The 13,293-nt window shown below is 28.8% G+C and overlaps 1 protein-coding gene across 4 annotated transcripts in view; it reads left to right on the top strand.

Annotated features, from left to right (window-relative positions):
- The window catches only part of LOC113559119 (unconventional myosin-XVIIIa-like), a 47,352-nt gene that overhangs the window by 16,807 nt on the left and 17,252 nt on the right, over positions 1–13,293 (top strand). For 3 of the 4 annotated variants that reach the window (XR_003405877.2, XR_003405876.2, XM_026964727.2), the window contains exons 6-16: positions 6,225–6,425; positions 8,341–8,517; positions 8,592–8,798; positions 8,880–9,179; positions 9,284–9,431; positions 9,506–9,725; positions 9,848–10,263; positions 10,348–10,507; positions 10,591–10,774; positions 10,841–11,047; positions 11,121–11,342. Coding sequence is in view for 2 of the 4 variants with exons in the window: in XM_026964727.2 (XP_026820528.1) it covers positions 6,225–6,425; positions 8,341–8,517; positions 8,592–8,798; positions 8,880–9,179; positions 9,284–9,431; positions 9,506–9,725; positions 9,848–10,263; positions 10,348–10,507; positions 10,591–10,774; positions 10,841–11,047; positions 11,121–11,342 (2,442 nt within the window). In the remaining 2 variants the exon portion in view is untranslated. Of the gene's footprint in view, positions 1–732; positions 1,470–6,224; positions 6,426–8,340; positions 8,518–8,591; positions 8,799–8,879; positions 9,180–9,283; positions 9,432–9,505; positions 9,726–9,847; positions 10,264–10,347; positions 10,508–10,590; positions 10,775–10,840; positions 11,048–11,120; positions 11,343–13,293 lie in introns of those variants that run through there. The other variant, XM_026964728.2, reaches the window with a different exon arrangement.

Genomic DNA, 13,293 nt, shown 5'->3' on the forward strand with positions numbered 1-13,293 from the left:
CGGATCGGTATAAACGTATTTAAGAGTGGTTACAGAGTGCGTGTAGAATGCCATTGTATCTACATATCACCGGGCCAGAACGTAAAACGAAAACAAAGGCAATTGGCAATAATTATTGGCGTGTGTACGCGTCTTCTGAACTCTGAAGCGCACGCAACGTAAAGTCGTATTATAGAAAACGTGTTGACGGTCGCCGGACGGAATGAATAACGATTTGGTCGGAGCGTATAACAATAATAATAATATTATTATTATTATGCCGTTCATTAGATACCTGTGTAGGTATATATATACGAGTGCAACAATACGCGACGACCACTCTGTGAAATATGTTTAAAGAGACCACGGCGGTGGTCGGCGGCCGGTGACGCGCTTTCGGATGTGGTTCTCAACAGAGACGGGTGCAGTTAACATTTTATCAATTAGGCTGCCGTTTATCGTTTCATTAGGATTCTAGTGCTGTCGTCGTCACCGGGAGTGGAATATCACGCCCTCCCCCCAACCGCCGTCCCGCTGCCAACGTGCGTTTCATTGACGGCGGCGGCGTATATACACATCGTTGCGCGGCGCACACTGCCGGCCGCGCCAATCTAAAAAAATCAAACGGCAGCAACACACACATACACTTATGTGTATATATATATATATATATATAATATATACGACGACGACGACGCCGACAGTACGTACTCGCGGCGTGCCGTCGTCGTTCCGTCCGCGCGCCAGTCGCTCTGGTGACCGTTGTCGAGCCGGCAGCGTGCGCGTGGTGTCGTGGTCGAGCGTGTATATAGTGTGTCTCGCGCGTGATTATCGAAATATAAGAATATATTAATACTATATGGTCGTTCGCGTCTGTTGACCTGACTACGGCAGTATAATAAAGTCGCGGGTTAAATAAGATGTCTAAAACGATCTGTTTACATAGACCTGCGGGCCGATCGATTTAATATTATAATACACATTACACGCGTCGTAGTGTTTTTGCGCGTTGTCGTCGATTTGCGGATGGTCCGTCCGCGTTTCCGTCGTCCTTCCGCGGCCGTACGCGAAACATGTTAACCATGCCGCCGGGCGCATTGCAAGGTCAGCGGTCGGTGGGCCCGCCCAAAGTGGTCGGCGAGATATTAAAACGCGGGGCCGGCACGGGGGCGCCGTCGCCGGCCGTCGTCGAAGGGACTGCGGCGGGCCCCGGTCGGAGGCGCCAACAGCCGTCCGGGGCGCCGGCCGCCGCGGCCATGGTGTTGGCCAAGGACATGGCCACCGGTCGTGGCAAGTCGTCCGCCACCGCTGCCGCCGCCGGCTCGCATAGCCCCAGAGCCGCCCGGCCGTCGGCTGCTACTTCGATGCGGCCGAAACCGGTCCCGCCCTCGGTGTCCAGGAAAACGGCGGCGGCTGTCGTCGGCGGCTCCAGCAGGAAGCCGCAGCCGGCCAACAAGTGTCGTCGGCCCACGTCCGCCGAACGCGTCAAGGTATATACATCACTATATGTACAAGCGCTTACATATATACGGTATCTACAGGGTGATATAGACATCATCTGAATATTGTTATCACTCTTCTTTTACCAGAACTTAAAAACACCGATCTATTCATGTATAGATATGTATGTATCTGCATGTACTCGGAAACTATAATGTATTTGTTCATTGTTCGGTACTATTAGCTATATATTTTTTTTTTTTTAAAAAAGCTTCAACAAATTGAAAAAAAAAATTGTGCTTAATATTTTTCGAATTCAATTAGATCACGTTTTATGTGACGTGCGACATAAATTGTCACAAAACGGGAAAAACGTTAGAAAATGCACCCTATATATTATATTATACTTTATATAATTTACACCTTTGTCGTGCCGTAAACGAGGGTGACGTACACGGCGTAGTATTATAATATATTATATGTGTATAAGTGTGTACGACTGGTTTTCGAAAACTACAAACCGTATATTCGACACGTCTCCGCAGCGGCGTACACAGGGTATTTATATACTAGAATACCTATGCGGACTGATAATATATTATTATAATATTTATAATATATTATGCCTATATTGCCTACACATATGGTTGGGCGTTATTTCGATCCGTTTCTGTCGTGTTCGCGACAATTGCGTCGTAGGTACATATTATATATTGTTTTATTATGCAGGTTCCCTGGTTCTGGACCGATTTCCGGCCGTTCCAGGATTAAATAAAAACGACTCTTTACGATATGAATACACGTTTTCAGACGTTTCGACCATCGTACGCACCATAAATGCATAATTATAGATGTATATTTTACTTAAATACATTTATATTATAATATAGTATTATTTATTACGATATAAAATTATGCTCGCACGTTTTTATTGTTCGTTTTGTTTTTTCTTTATACGCGTTTAACGATTCAAAATTCGAAAACGGCTTTCCGGAAGTTATCGCTTCATTAGTTTATATTATGTAGTTGTTTAATTTTGTTCGGTCAAACCGCGTCGACTTTTAAAAACTATACACCTACTTACATTTGTACGATTTAATATAACGGGAGTTATCGATACTAATGAAAAGCCTCATGCATTGTTTTGGACGGGACTGCATTATTATTGTACTGCCGTCATAAGAATTTATTGACCTCATTGACCATTTGGCAAGATTATATTATATAATATAATAATATATTCTCGTTTCTCATACACGTTTGAATATATATGTATATGTCGGGTGTGTTCCTATATACTGTGTATAATTTTGTAATACGCGAATTTACCAGTTTTTTCTTCGGTTATTTACTGTATTATGTTGTGTTCGGTTTTCTGTTTTATCGCGATATAAGGATCAAACCTAATAAACATTCAAATATTTCAAATACCTTATCGTTAATATTTACTTGTATAAGATTGACAACTTTTACCAACACAACTATATCGCCCGTATATATATCTAATTTTATTTCATTAAATTATTACCCAATTAATAGTAGTTATTCGTACTCCACAGGTCTTTGGACACGTGGAATATGTTCCTCATCTCGTTATTTGATATAATATAAACACTATTAACCGCTATTATTCTTACATTTTTAAATATTATTTTAAAATTCTTAAATACAATTCTTGTACATATTTTTTTAAAACCCGTTTTTAATTTAAAAATATATTGTAGATATTTTATAATTTCATAGTATTTAAAATGTGGTGAACGTATTGATATTTTTTTAATTTGTCTTCGATTGTGTGAAAACATTTGCAGTTTAAATGATTATATTTTTAAATGTTGATTTTTATGTGCGTGTTTATCCTTTATTATATTTTCCATATTATAAATGTATAGTTATAAATACCTACGTAGATATTGTTTTCCTTTACAGTAAGTTCAGTCTAAACATTAAATTGTACGTCGTGCTCCATAGAAGTTTGTCGTTCGTCAAGTATGTTCATCATATTTGGGTTTTCCGTGAAAAATCTCACAATACATGCTGTTTATTTTTTTAGCTATAAAAAAAGTTATGGATTTAAATATTTGATATATTGATGAAATCTGTAAGATATTGGATACGGTTCAATTGAACCGTTAAAAAACTAAACTATATATGACTACGCGTCAATGCTCTTATTGAATGCGATCGTTGGCCGATGTATCATTATACATTTAAAATTGATTATTTTATAACATACTGTAATAACCAATAACCAACATCCTAGTCAATTAGTTGGGTTGGTACATTTTTATTTATTATTATTGAAACAGTGTTAAATATCCTTATAGTTTTTTTAATCGCCACTAAAACAAATTCATTTGTTAATTTTCAACTCGTATAACATCAATAGTCAATACATCATATTATATTATAATTAAAATAAACGAGTAAAAACAAGTTATTATTAATGTGGTATATAACTCTTTTTTTTTAATTTCCTTTACTATAGGTGTGTATATACTTTAAGATATTGTCTTTTTAACGAGTTATTTGTTTAGTGAATGCTCCATTGATTTAAATATACAACTACTTTTTGGAAGATGTATATTTATCGGAATAAAATATAAAATCACTGAACCGATAAAAAAAACAACAAACAACGTATTTACACTGTACTCTCTTAAACCATGTATATAATATATTAATACGGTATATACTTGTAAAATAAATCTAAGGCGTTTTTATATTTTCATTAATACAATTATAACTAACCTATATATATATGTATAATTGATATATTATAAAATAATTAAAAATAAATTTAATGGAGATTTTCTGATGGATGGTTATTTTTTACATATCTAATTAATTAAAATAATGTATACATAATTAATATTTAAAAATATTATACAGCACATTTTCTGTTTTTAATTAATTGTTATCAAAACATTTAAGGATAGATAAAATATTTTAATTGTATAACATTAAAATTAAAACAAAGTTCATAATAAATTGCTTAATCTTTTGTGTAATATATATAAATATAATATATATTATGTATACAAAATTGATTAATTTATTATTCATGTCTTATTCTGTGATAATGTATTTCTAATAAAATTATTATTTGATATTTATGAAAGGGGATTACAAGAAAATACGGAAAAATTTATTTAAATTTATAAATCTCAAAAAAAATTAATGTACTTTCAATCTTGTAATGATAATAATTTAATAAATGTTTTTCCGCTTAATTTTTGTTTATGTTTTATTGTTTTGGCATATAGTCTTTTGTAATATGTGTATGTATGTTAGTTTAAACGATAACATAAACAAGCTTGTAAATACATTCTAACATGGTAATCTAATCTGTAGTTTCTTGTTTATTCACGATTTTATTATACTTTACCCAGGGTCAAAAATGTCTGAATATATAGTTGCATCTGCATTAGAGAACTGACGTTAGTTTTAACAACCATTAAAAAATAACAATTTCGAAATAATTTTTTTCTTTGCCTTTTAATGGTTAGGCGCTATTGTTTATCTATCTTATTATAGTTTCTTTACATATGATATTATATTTATATTCATTGATGTATGATATATTGCTGACAAAAATATTATAACAACAAAATATGTGGATTTAATTCAATACAATTTTTAATTTTTCACTAGAAATGATATATAAGTATCTCGTCTAATTAAAAAAAGTTTTAAGGATGTCGTATCATTAAAGTTTTTTTCACCTACTTACACACGTATAATATCGTAAAAATTTCTCTTCGTAATTCACTAATTGTGATTAAATTATTCAAATTAAGTAACATTATTCATATATTTTAACAATTACAATTAAACAATAATTTCTTTGTTTTTCCCGAAGATTTTTTTTATACTACTTTGATTTCTAAGGAAGTTATTAGGTAATTATTGATTTTTTTTTTTTAAATGTTTAGTTATTTATAATAATCGATTATTTTTTTAAAATTCAAAGTATTATAAAAGCTAAAAAAAACATTGATAATGTTATTCATTTTAATTGTTATAAAAAGTTATAATACTTTAATTTCAAAAATGAGTGAAGTTCAGAGTGTGGTTTAACTATATTATACGTGTGTAAGGAGTAGACAAAAATTATACTAGTGTGCTTTCTTAACAATACTACCTTTCCCAGAATATTTTTATTCGCTTTGTTATTTTTGTGTTAAGAAATTTTATAGGAAAAATGTTTTTCTTATCTCTCTAACAGATGCAGTTGCGGTCATTGACCATTAAGGCCAGACATACTGACACTGTTTTTTCTATTCATTATTATCTCACGTGTTTCTTTCATTATTAAAGTAATATAATTTTTGTTCATTAATAATTGTTTGAATGAAATCACAATTATTATTCTACAGACATTTCTCGTTGCATTTTGGTTTAAATACATTTTGGATGATAATAATAGTATAATTTATGTGTATTATTTATTTCTAATTGAATTGTTCATTGGTTGTTTAAGTAAACTAAGACTATTGACAATAAAAATTTAATTACATAATGTTATACCTTGATATATATGCAACTTTTGCATACATGTGAAATGTGTGTTTAGTTTTTAACTGCAAATATAGTTAAGTACCCTATTATAATCCCAAATGGCTCAAAATACTTTCAATACTTTCCTTCACTTTCTCTTAATTATCGGAGAATGTTACCACCCGAAGTAGTTGTTTATGTTTTATTTTACTCCAAATATTTTATTATAATTCATCGACATAATTTTTAAACATTTGCATGGTAATGATTAATAACATGTATTTATTCATATATTTAAATTATAGGTTTCAAAGTCGGAACCAGAATCAAACGATTCGCCAACCGAATTAAATTCACCCGATACTGATGCATATTGGTTAGTTCATAATGAAGGATTTTCGCCTGTAGAATATACAAGGAAAAAAAGTTCGGATGGTTCATCAAAAGTATTGGTCAAGGTTTTCGGTGGTAAAGAATATAGTGTGGACGAAGAAAGTCTGGAAAAGGTAAGTTAAAGTATTACGTTGGTTGATATATTGATATTATTGTATTATTATTGAGAATTTGTTAGAGAATGGACATTAAAGCTTTATAAAGAATGTAGTTAAAAACATTTAAAAATATCTAAAAATTACTTAAATAATTGCTAAAAAAACGATTTATTTCTTTAAAAAGTTTTTATTTTTAAAGGGATTTGAGGCCTACTGTTTTTGTCTTTGTCTACACACACGGAACATAGACAATTAGACATGTTCTTTGCCAAACGTACTGCTAGAGTTAGTGAAATGATAAAAAATAATAAAACAGATTTGAATAGGTATATTATGTAGTATTTAAATCTACTTGAAATTAACTTTTCTACATTTTTTTTTTGTTATAACTTCTTCAAAAATTGAAATACATTTTTTTAATTTTTACTTTTTTAATATAACATTTTTTGGATTATGGTGATAAAATCAAATATTTTGCGAAAGTCAATAAAGTGGACTTAACAAAAAATTCAAATGTCTTTTAGATTTCTTATCGCTTCACTAGATCAATTAGCACTTTTGGCAAAAAATACGTTTAAATTTCTGTACCGCGTGTGTTAGACAAAAACAGAAACGGCGTGTATCGAATTCCTAAAAAGTGTTGTAGAAAATTGTTTCTAAGTTAATTTTATTATTTTGGTGAATAAAAGATGTAATATAATAAAATTATTTGTGTTGAGTTTAAAATGTACATATTTCTTAAGAGAATGTCGCATCCGCATGTGTTGTCTCCGTCTTACACACGCACGACATAAGCAAAACGCGTTTACACAGTCTTAGTAGAACTCGTTCAATTTTGGTTTTAATACAGTAAATACCTATACCTATTATAAAATTTAAAGACGACAATATTTCGGAGGGAAAGACGCTGCGGTTTTTCCATTATTCGCAATATAATGTTAGTTCTATAAATAATAGCTTAGAATTAGCAAAAATTTAAAAAAAAAAATTTATAATCTTTAACTTTTCAAAATTTTAATTTTTTTTTAAAAAAACTTAGTTTCTTGCCCTCCAAAATATTGTCATCTTTTAATCTTATAATAGGTATATTTATTCTAGAACTAAAATTAAGCGAGTTCTACTAAGACTACGTAAACGCGTTTTTTCCATGTTGTACGTGTGTACGACGAAGATAACATATGCGGGTACGACGTCCTCTTAAAGCGATTTGGGGATTTATAGGGCTACGACAATTTTTTTTTCATGCTTAATATGGAAGGGAATATAAAAACTTATATGAGTTTTTAAAAGTCATAAAAAATGACAAAAAGGTATTAACTTAAGAGAATTAAAAATAACATTTTGTTTATTTATCATAATAGTTTGTATCTTATGAATCATGCAGACTTTATCTTAAATTAATGTAAATAAAAGGTTCCAAATATTTTTTTTTTAACTATAACTTATAAGAACTTTATTTTTTTTAAATAGACATTTAGTGTATTTTATCATGTTTGTTGTTATCAATAACTTTTATTATATAAATTATATATTTTACCTGTTACCTCCCGAATTAAAAAAAAGCATTAATATTTTTAGTTAATTTTAAAAATGTGAGATAACATTTTATGCTTTTTCTACTATAATATATATAATTTAAGTACAATTAATAGAGTTAAATGTTTAGTTTCAATTAAGCATTAAAAATAGGTATGTAGTCTATAAAAAATAGAAATGTGGCAGGTAGAAGACTATATACCTAATATTTATAGTAAGTGAGCTACTATATATGAAGACAAATATTTAACAATTTTGTGTAAATAATTTTTTTTTTAACTAAGATAACTATTTGTAGTTAGTATATATTATACACTATTTATTAGTTAATAATTATTCCAAACTTATTGATTTGTTATAGCGCATTTATTAATTTTTTTTTTTTAAATTGTAGATGAATTCAGTAAAAATGCAGCTAACTGAAGATTTATCACAGTTAAATTATTTAAACGAATCTAGTATTTTAAACGTAGTACGTAGCAGATATACTTCAAATCTTATTCACTCATATGCTGGACCTACAATGTTAATAGTTAATCCTGGATCTCCATTAAATTTATACACTGATAAGGTAAACACATTACTCGAGACTTTAAATATAATGTAATTAACTACTATACTTAAAATATTTTTTGTCATGTTAAGGTTATGCATATGGTTAAAAATCTTTATAAGATCAATAAACAACCACCACCTCATGTTTATGCTATGGCACAGTCTGTATACATGGCAGCAGTAACTACACGCCGTGATCAATCTTTAATTCCTATGGGATGTCAAGCAAGTGGAAAATCAACTTCATGTAAACACCTATTACAATACCTTGTTCAAACTGCAGTATCTCCAAATAAGGTAAATTAAAACAATTTATATATTTTAAAATATTTAAAGTTAGTTGATTTTATATAACTAATTTTCTAATTATATTTTTAGGTAGTTACTCTTGAAAAAATTGAAGCCATGTGGACAGTTTTAGAAGCTTTTGGAAATGCGGCGACTACTAATAACCCAAATGCTACTAGATCTGTACATTTATATAGCATTGACTTAGATCAAGGGGGACAAATTGCATCAATGTCCATTCAAATGCATTTTTATGACAAATGGAGGCTTATTGATCACCCTCCTAATGAATTTTCTTTTCATGTATTTTATTACTTATTAGCTGGTATAGAAAATATTCCTGTTCTTCGAAAAGAATTATATTTAGATCAAATTAATGATGACTTAAAGGTGTGTAATAATTAATAAATTTATAAATATCAAAAAAATAAAAAATACTTTTAAATATGAGTTGCTATATTATAAATTGCTGTAAAACAAACATTTTTGTTTAGGGAGTTGATAAAAGTCAAGCAGCTGTGGAGTTTACTAACCTTCAATCTGCCTTGATGATTCTTGGATTCTCAAACACTGAACTCAAGGCAATTTATGCAGTATTAGCTGCTATTATACACCTTAGTCACACAAAAATAGTTAAAAAAGGTGAACAATTTAGTAAATCTAAAATGTTTAATTTGTATTTATTACATTTGCATTCTATGTTTTTTTTTATTTAGATAGTATATTCAAAGATAAAGTACAATGGACTTGGAGTAATTCTGATGCAGCAAAACGGGCTGCCAAATGTCTTGGAGCTGGAAATACTGATGATTTGTTTAGCTTAGTATTTCCAGATACTGAGATATTTAAGGAATGTGATATTGGTGACCAACTAAATGCTTTGATTGTTGGACTGTATACAGAGACATTCAATCTTGTAGCTTCAATTATTAATCGGTATAATTGCTTTATAATTTTTTATATACATTTTATATGTGACATGTGTATTTTGTATTTTAATATATATCCCCTTTTGTTTACTATATCCACTGAACGTTAATTATTATTTTTTTTTTCAGTAAACTAGCTCCATCCATCCATTCTCTTTGTTCTATTATAATTCCAGATTATCCAGGATATGTTGTTAAGTCAAAGTCTGCATTAAGCATGTTTGATTTTTGGACAAATTATCTTCACGAGCGACTGTTATCAAGTTATCATAATTATGCTGTGGTTGCTCCATTAGAAAAGTATAAGATAGAAAAAGTAGAAACAGCTGCAAGTTATGAAGCTGAGTTTTGTGCTGAAGACCACATGTTAAAATTATTTGTTGGAACTAAAGCAGCTGTTGGTTTTGGTCGCAGTCCATCAATGGTAGATTTAAAACCTGAACCATGTCCTGGTTTATTAAGAATTCTTGATGATACAGCTGGTGATACTAATTTAAATGATCAAGATCTCATTGCAAAAATCCAAAATTTATCCAATGATAAATGTTAGTTATGATTTATAATAGATCACCTTTACAGTTTTGTCCAAAAAATATCAATTAATATATATTTTTTTTTCACAATTGCAGCATTTTCAAATATTTTAAAAAACGCTAACAAACCAAATGAATTTACTTTGGTTCATTTTCGTGAAACCATTCCAATTACATATAATATAAATGGATGGATAAATATGTGTCGTGATGGTATGGCAAAGACGGCATTAGCACTACTCCACGATTCATCTAAGTTAGCAAAATAATAGTTTAAATAGTTTAAATCACAGTTTTTTTTTGATTTTATGATGTAAATTTACTTTTTAATTTTTGCAGTATTGATATTTCAACTGTATTCTCCAAAAATCGAGGTGCTGGTCTTACAAGTACACTAGCCATTGTAGATGGAACTCAGTCATTGAGACGCATGTCTAGTATTCGACGAGCTACATTTGGTAGTCTCAGCACAGCAGCCACAATAAAAAGAAAATTAACGTGTGTTCAAATACGATTTGCGGTGGTTAGTATTATAATTGAATGAGTATAAATCTTGTTTTGTGTTACACATTGTATTTTAATTTGCTAGGATGGTCTTGTTGAAACCTTGCGGAGGACTGGGCAGCATTTTATTCATTGTTTTATTGCACAACATGAAGCTGGTTTTACTAACCGTACTGATGTTGCAGCTACTAGAGTTTTTAATTCTGTATATAAACTGCAATCAATCACATTGAGCCCTAACTCCAATAAGACAAATCCAGAACCTGTTGACATACCACTTTTAAGACAACAAGTACATTTTACTAATTATTTTTAGAAAATTGTTTAAAAATATGTAAATATTACAATATATTGTTTTTTTTTAGATGCGTGGTGCTGATATTTTACCCACTATCCGATTTTATAAACAAGGATTTCCAATTTCTATGTTTATTGCTGAATTTATTCGCAAGTTTGCTGCATTTCTACCTACTAATTTAAAAACTGATGATTCAAATAACACAATTAAAGATCACCGACAATGTGTTTCTGAAATTATGAGTAAAGCAGATTTAGACGAATCATTGTACAAAATTGGAATTAATCAAGTAAGTTAAACATTAGTAATCAATATATTGAATAATTTTAGATATTTAAGTAAAATCTATTAGTGAATAGACTAATACAAATACAATAATTGAAGTTATATTTTTGTTTACAAGTTGTTAGATAGATGTAAAATATTTTGAAAATAACATGTTTAAAATTATTATAAATAATAAATTAATAACTTATAATTATGTTTTGTACAAACATGAAATATTATTGTATAAATGTATAAATAATATAATTTGATAAATCAACCAAATTCATGATCAAACTGATATACAATTTTATTTATATTGATTTTGGTTTTTTTTTTTTTTTTAGTCATAACGTAAATAATATGAGTCTTTTTAGTGTTCTCAGTAAACAACTTTATACATACGCAATGTATATTTTTACTAATTATCATTCTACAAAATGTTTCTAAAAGCATGAAATTTAAATTTGTATATTGATATGTATTATATTTTTTTCAAAGTCAATTTTTACACCATAAAAAATAATAATTACTTGACAGGTGTAGAATATTAATAGGGTCTAATTATGTTGTTTTACCAGCTTTTATATACGAGACTGAGTTTTGTGTATAAATTATATATTTAGAAAAGAATAATTAAGATAATAGATAATGACATATTTTATTGTATCTATATAATATATTATTCATACCTTTTTTCTTCTAATAAATATGGTATATTATTAACAAAACACAGTTTAGAAGTTTAATAAAATATACAAAAATAATAAAAACTATGAATAGGCCAAAATACCTTATAAATTGCATTCCAGGTTTGGTTCTAAAAAGCATAACAATATATTATTTATTTTTCTTTAGTAGGTATTTTTTTTTAATGAATTAATTTTTTTGATAAAGATTGACTCAAAACATTTTAGACTAGTAATATATTAAATTTTTGACAAGTTTAGTAAATAATATTAATAAGTATAAAATATGTTTTTTTTTATAAATAAATGGCATTGGATAACTCACTTTTTATTGCTTCACTCTAAAAATCATTCTAAAATTATAACATAGGTACATTAAATAATATTTTTATAAAAATCAACGATGGTATATTGCAGGGACGTACGCAAAAAAAAGTTTTGGGGGGTGCTTTTGAAAATCAATCATTGAAAAGTAGAACTTTTTTAAATAAATATACAAAAAGAATTTATGAAGGGTAAATTTATAATAGGTATACTTAAAAAACACTTATTTAAAATACAAACATTGATATAACAAAATTAACCTTACAATTGAATAAGTAAATAACCATGCAAAAATCTAACTATTTCGGATGGTGTTTGAATACCCAAAACACTCCCCTGTGTACGTCCCTTGTATATTGACATACTATACAAATTACTTATGACATTTTAAGTATACAAAATTACAAACTTGAATTTGAAATGGTTAGTAAAGTTACAAGTTAGGTTAGGTTAGGTATTATTTGAATGAATTTTAAAGTGATATAATTATAGAAAACTACTAAAGTAGTCTTATATGTATATGTTAATTATTATTAAAAATACTAAATTATAATTACTTAAGTAACAAAATCCCGAGATACTTGGTGATTTATGGTTTTATTAGGTTTTATGATAATTTGTATAATATGTATGCCAAATGCATAATAATAAAACGAATGTATTTGTCATTTGTATACAAATAAATATAATTTAATACATTAATCTGCTTAGAAAAATGTGCACGTCTTTGTATTTGGCACTTTATTATTGTTAATACTGTAGGATAACTGTTAAAAGTTTATGGCAAATATTTTAGAATAAATTCACAATGTACAGTTATAATAACAGTGTATATATATTATATATATTATACAATAGTAATGAAAATAATGCACACATTAGTTGAACTAAACATTCTATTACACAAGTCTATTTTATCATGTTGCTTTGTGTGTAATTTATTTTATTGTATCTGTTAATCAT

Source organism: Rhopalosiphum maidis, chromosome 1 (assembly GCF_003676215.2).
Source record: "Rhopalosiphum maidis isolate BTI-1 chromosome 1, ASM367621v3, whole genome shotgun sequence".
In the NCBI taxonomy this organism is placed as follows: Eukaryota; Metazoa; Arthropoda; class Insecta; order Hemiptera; family Aphididae; genus Rhopalosiphum; species Rhopalosiphum maidis.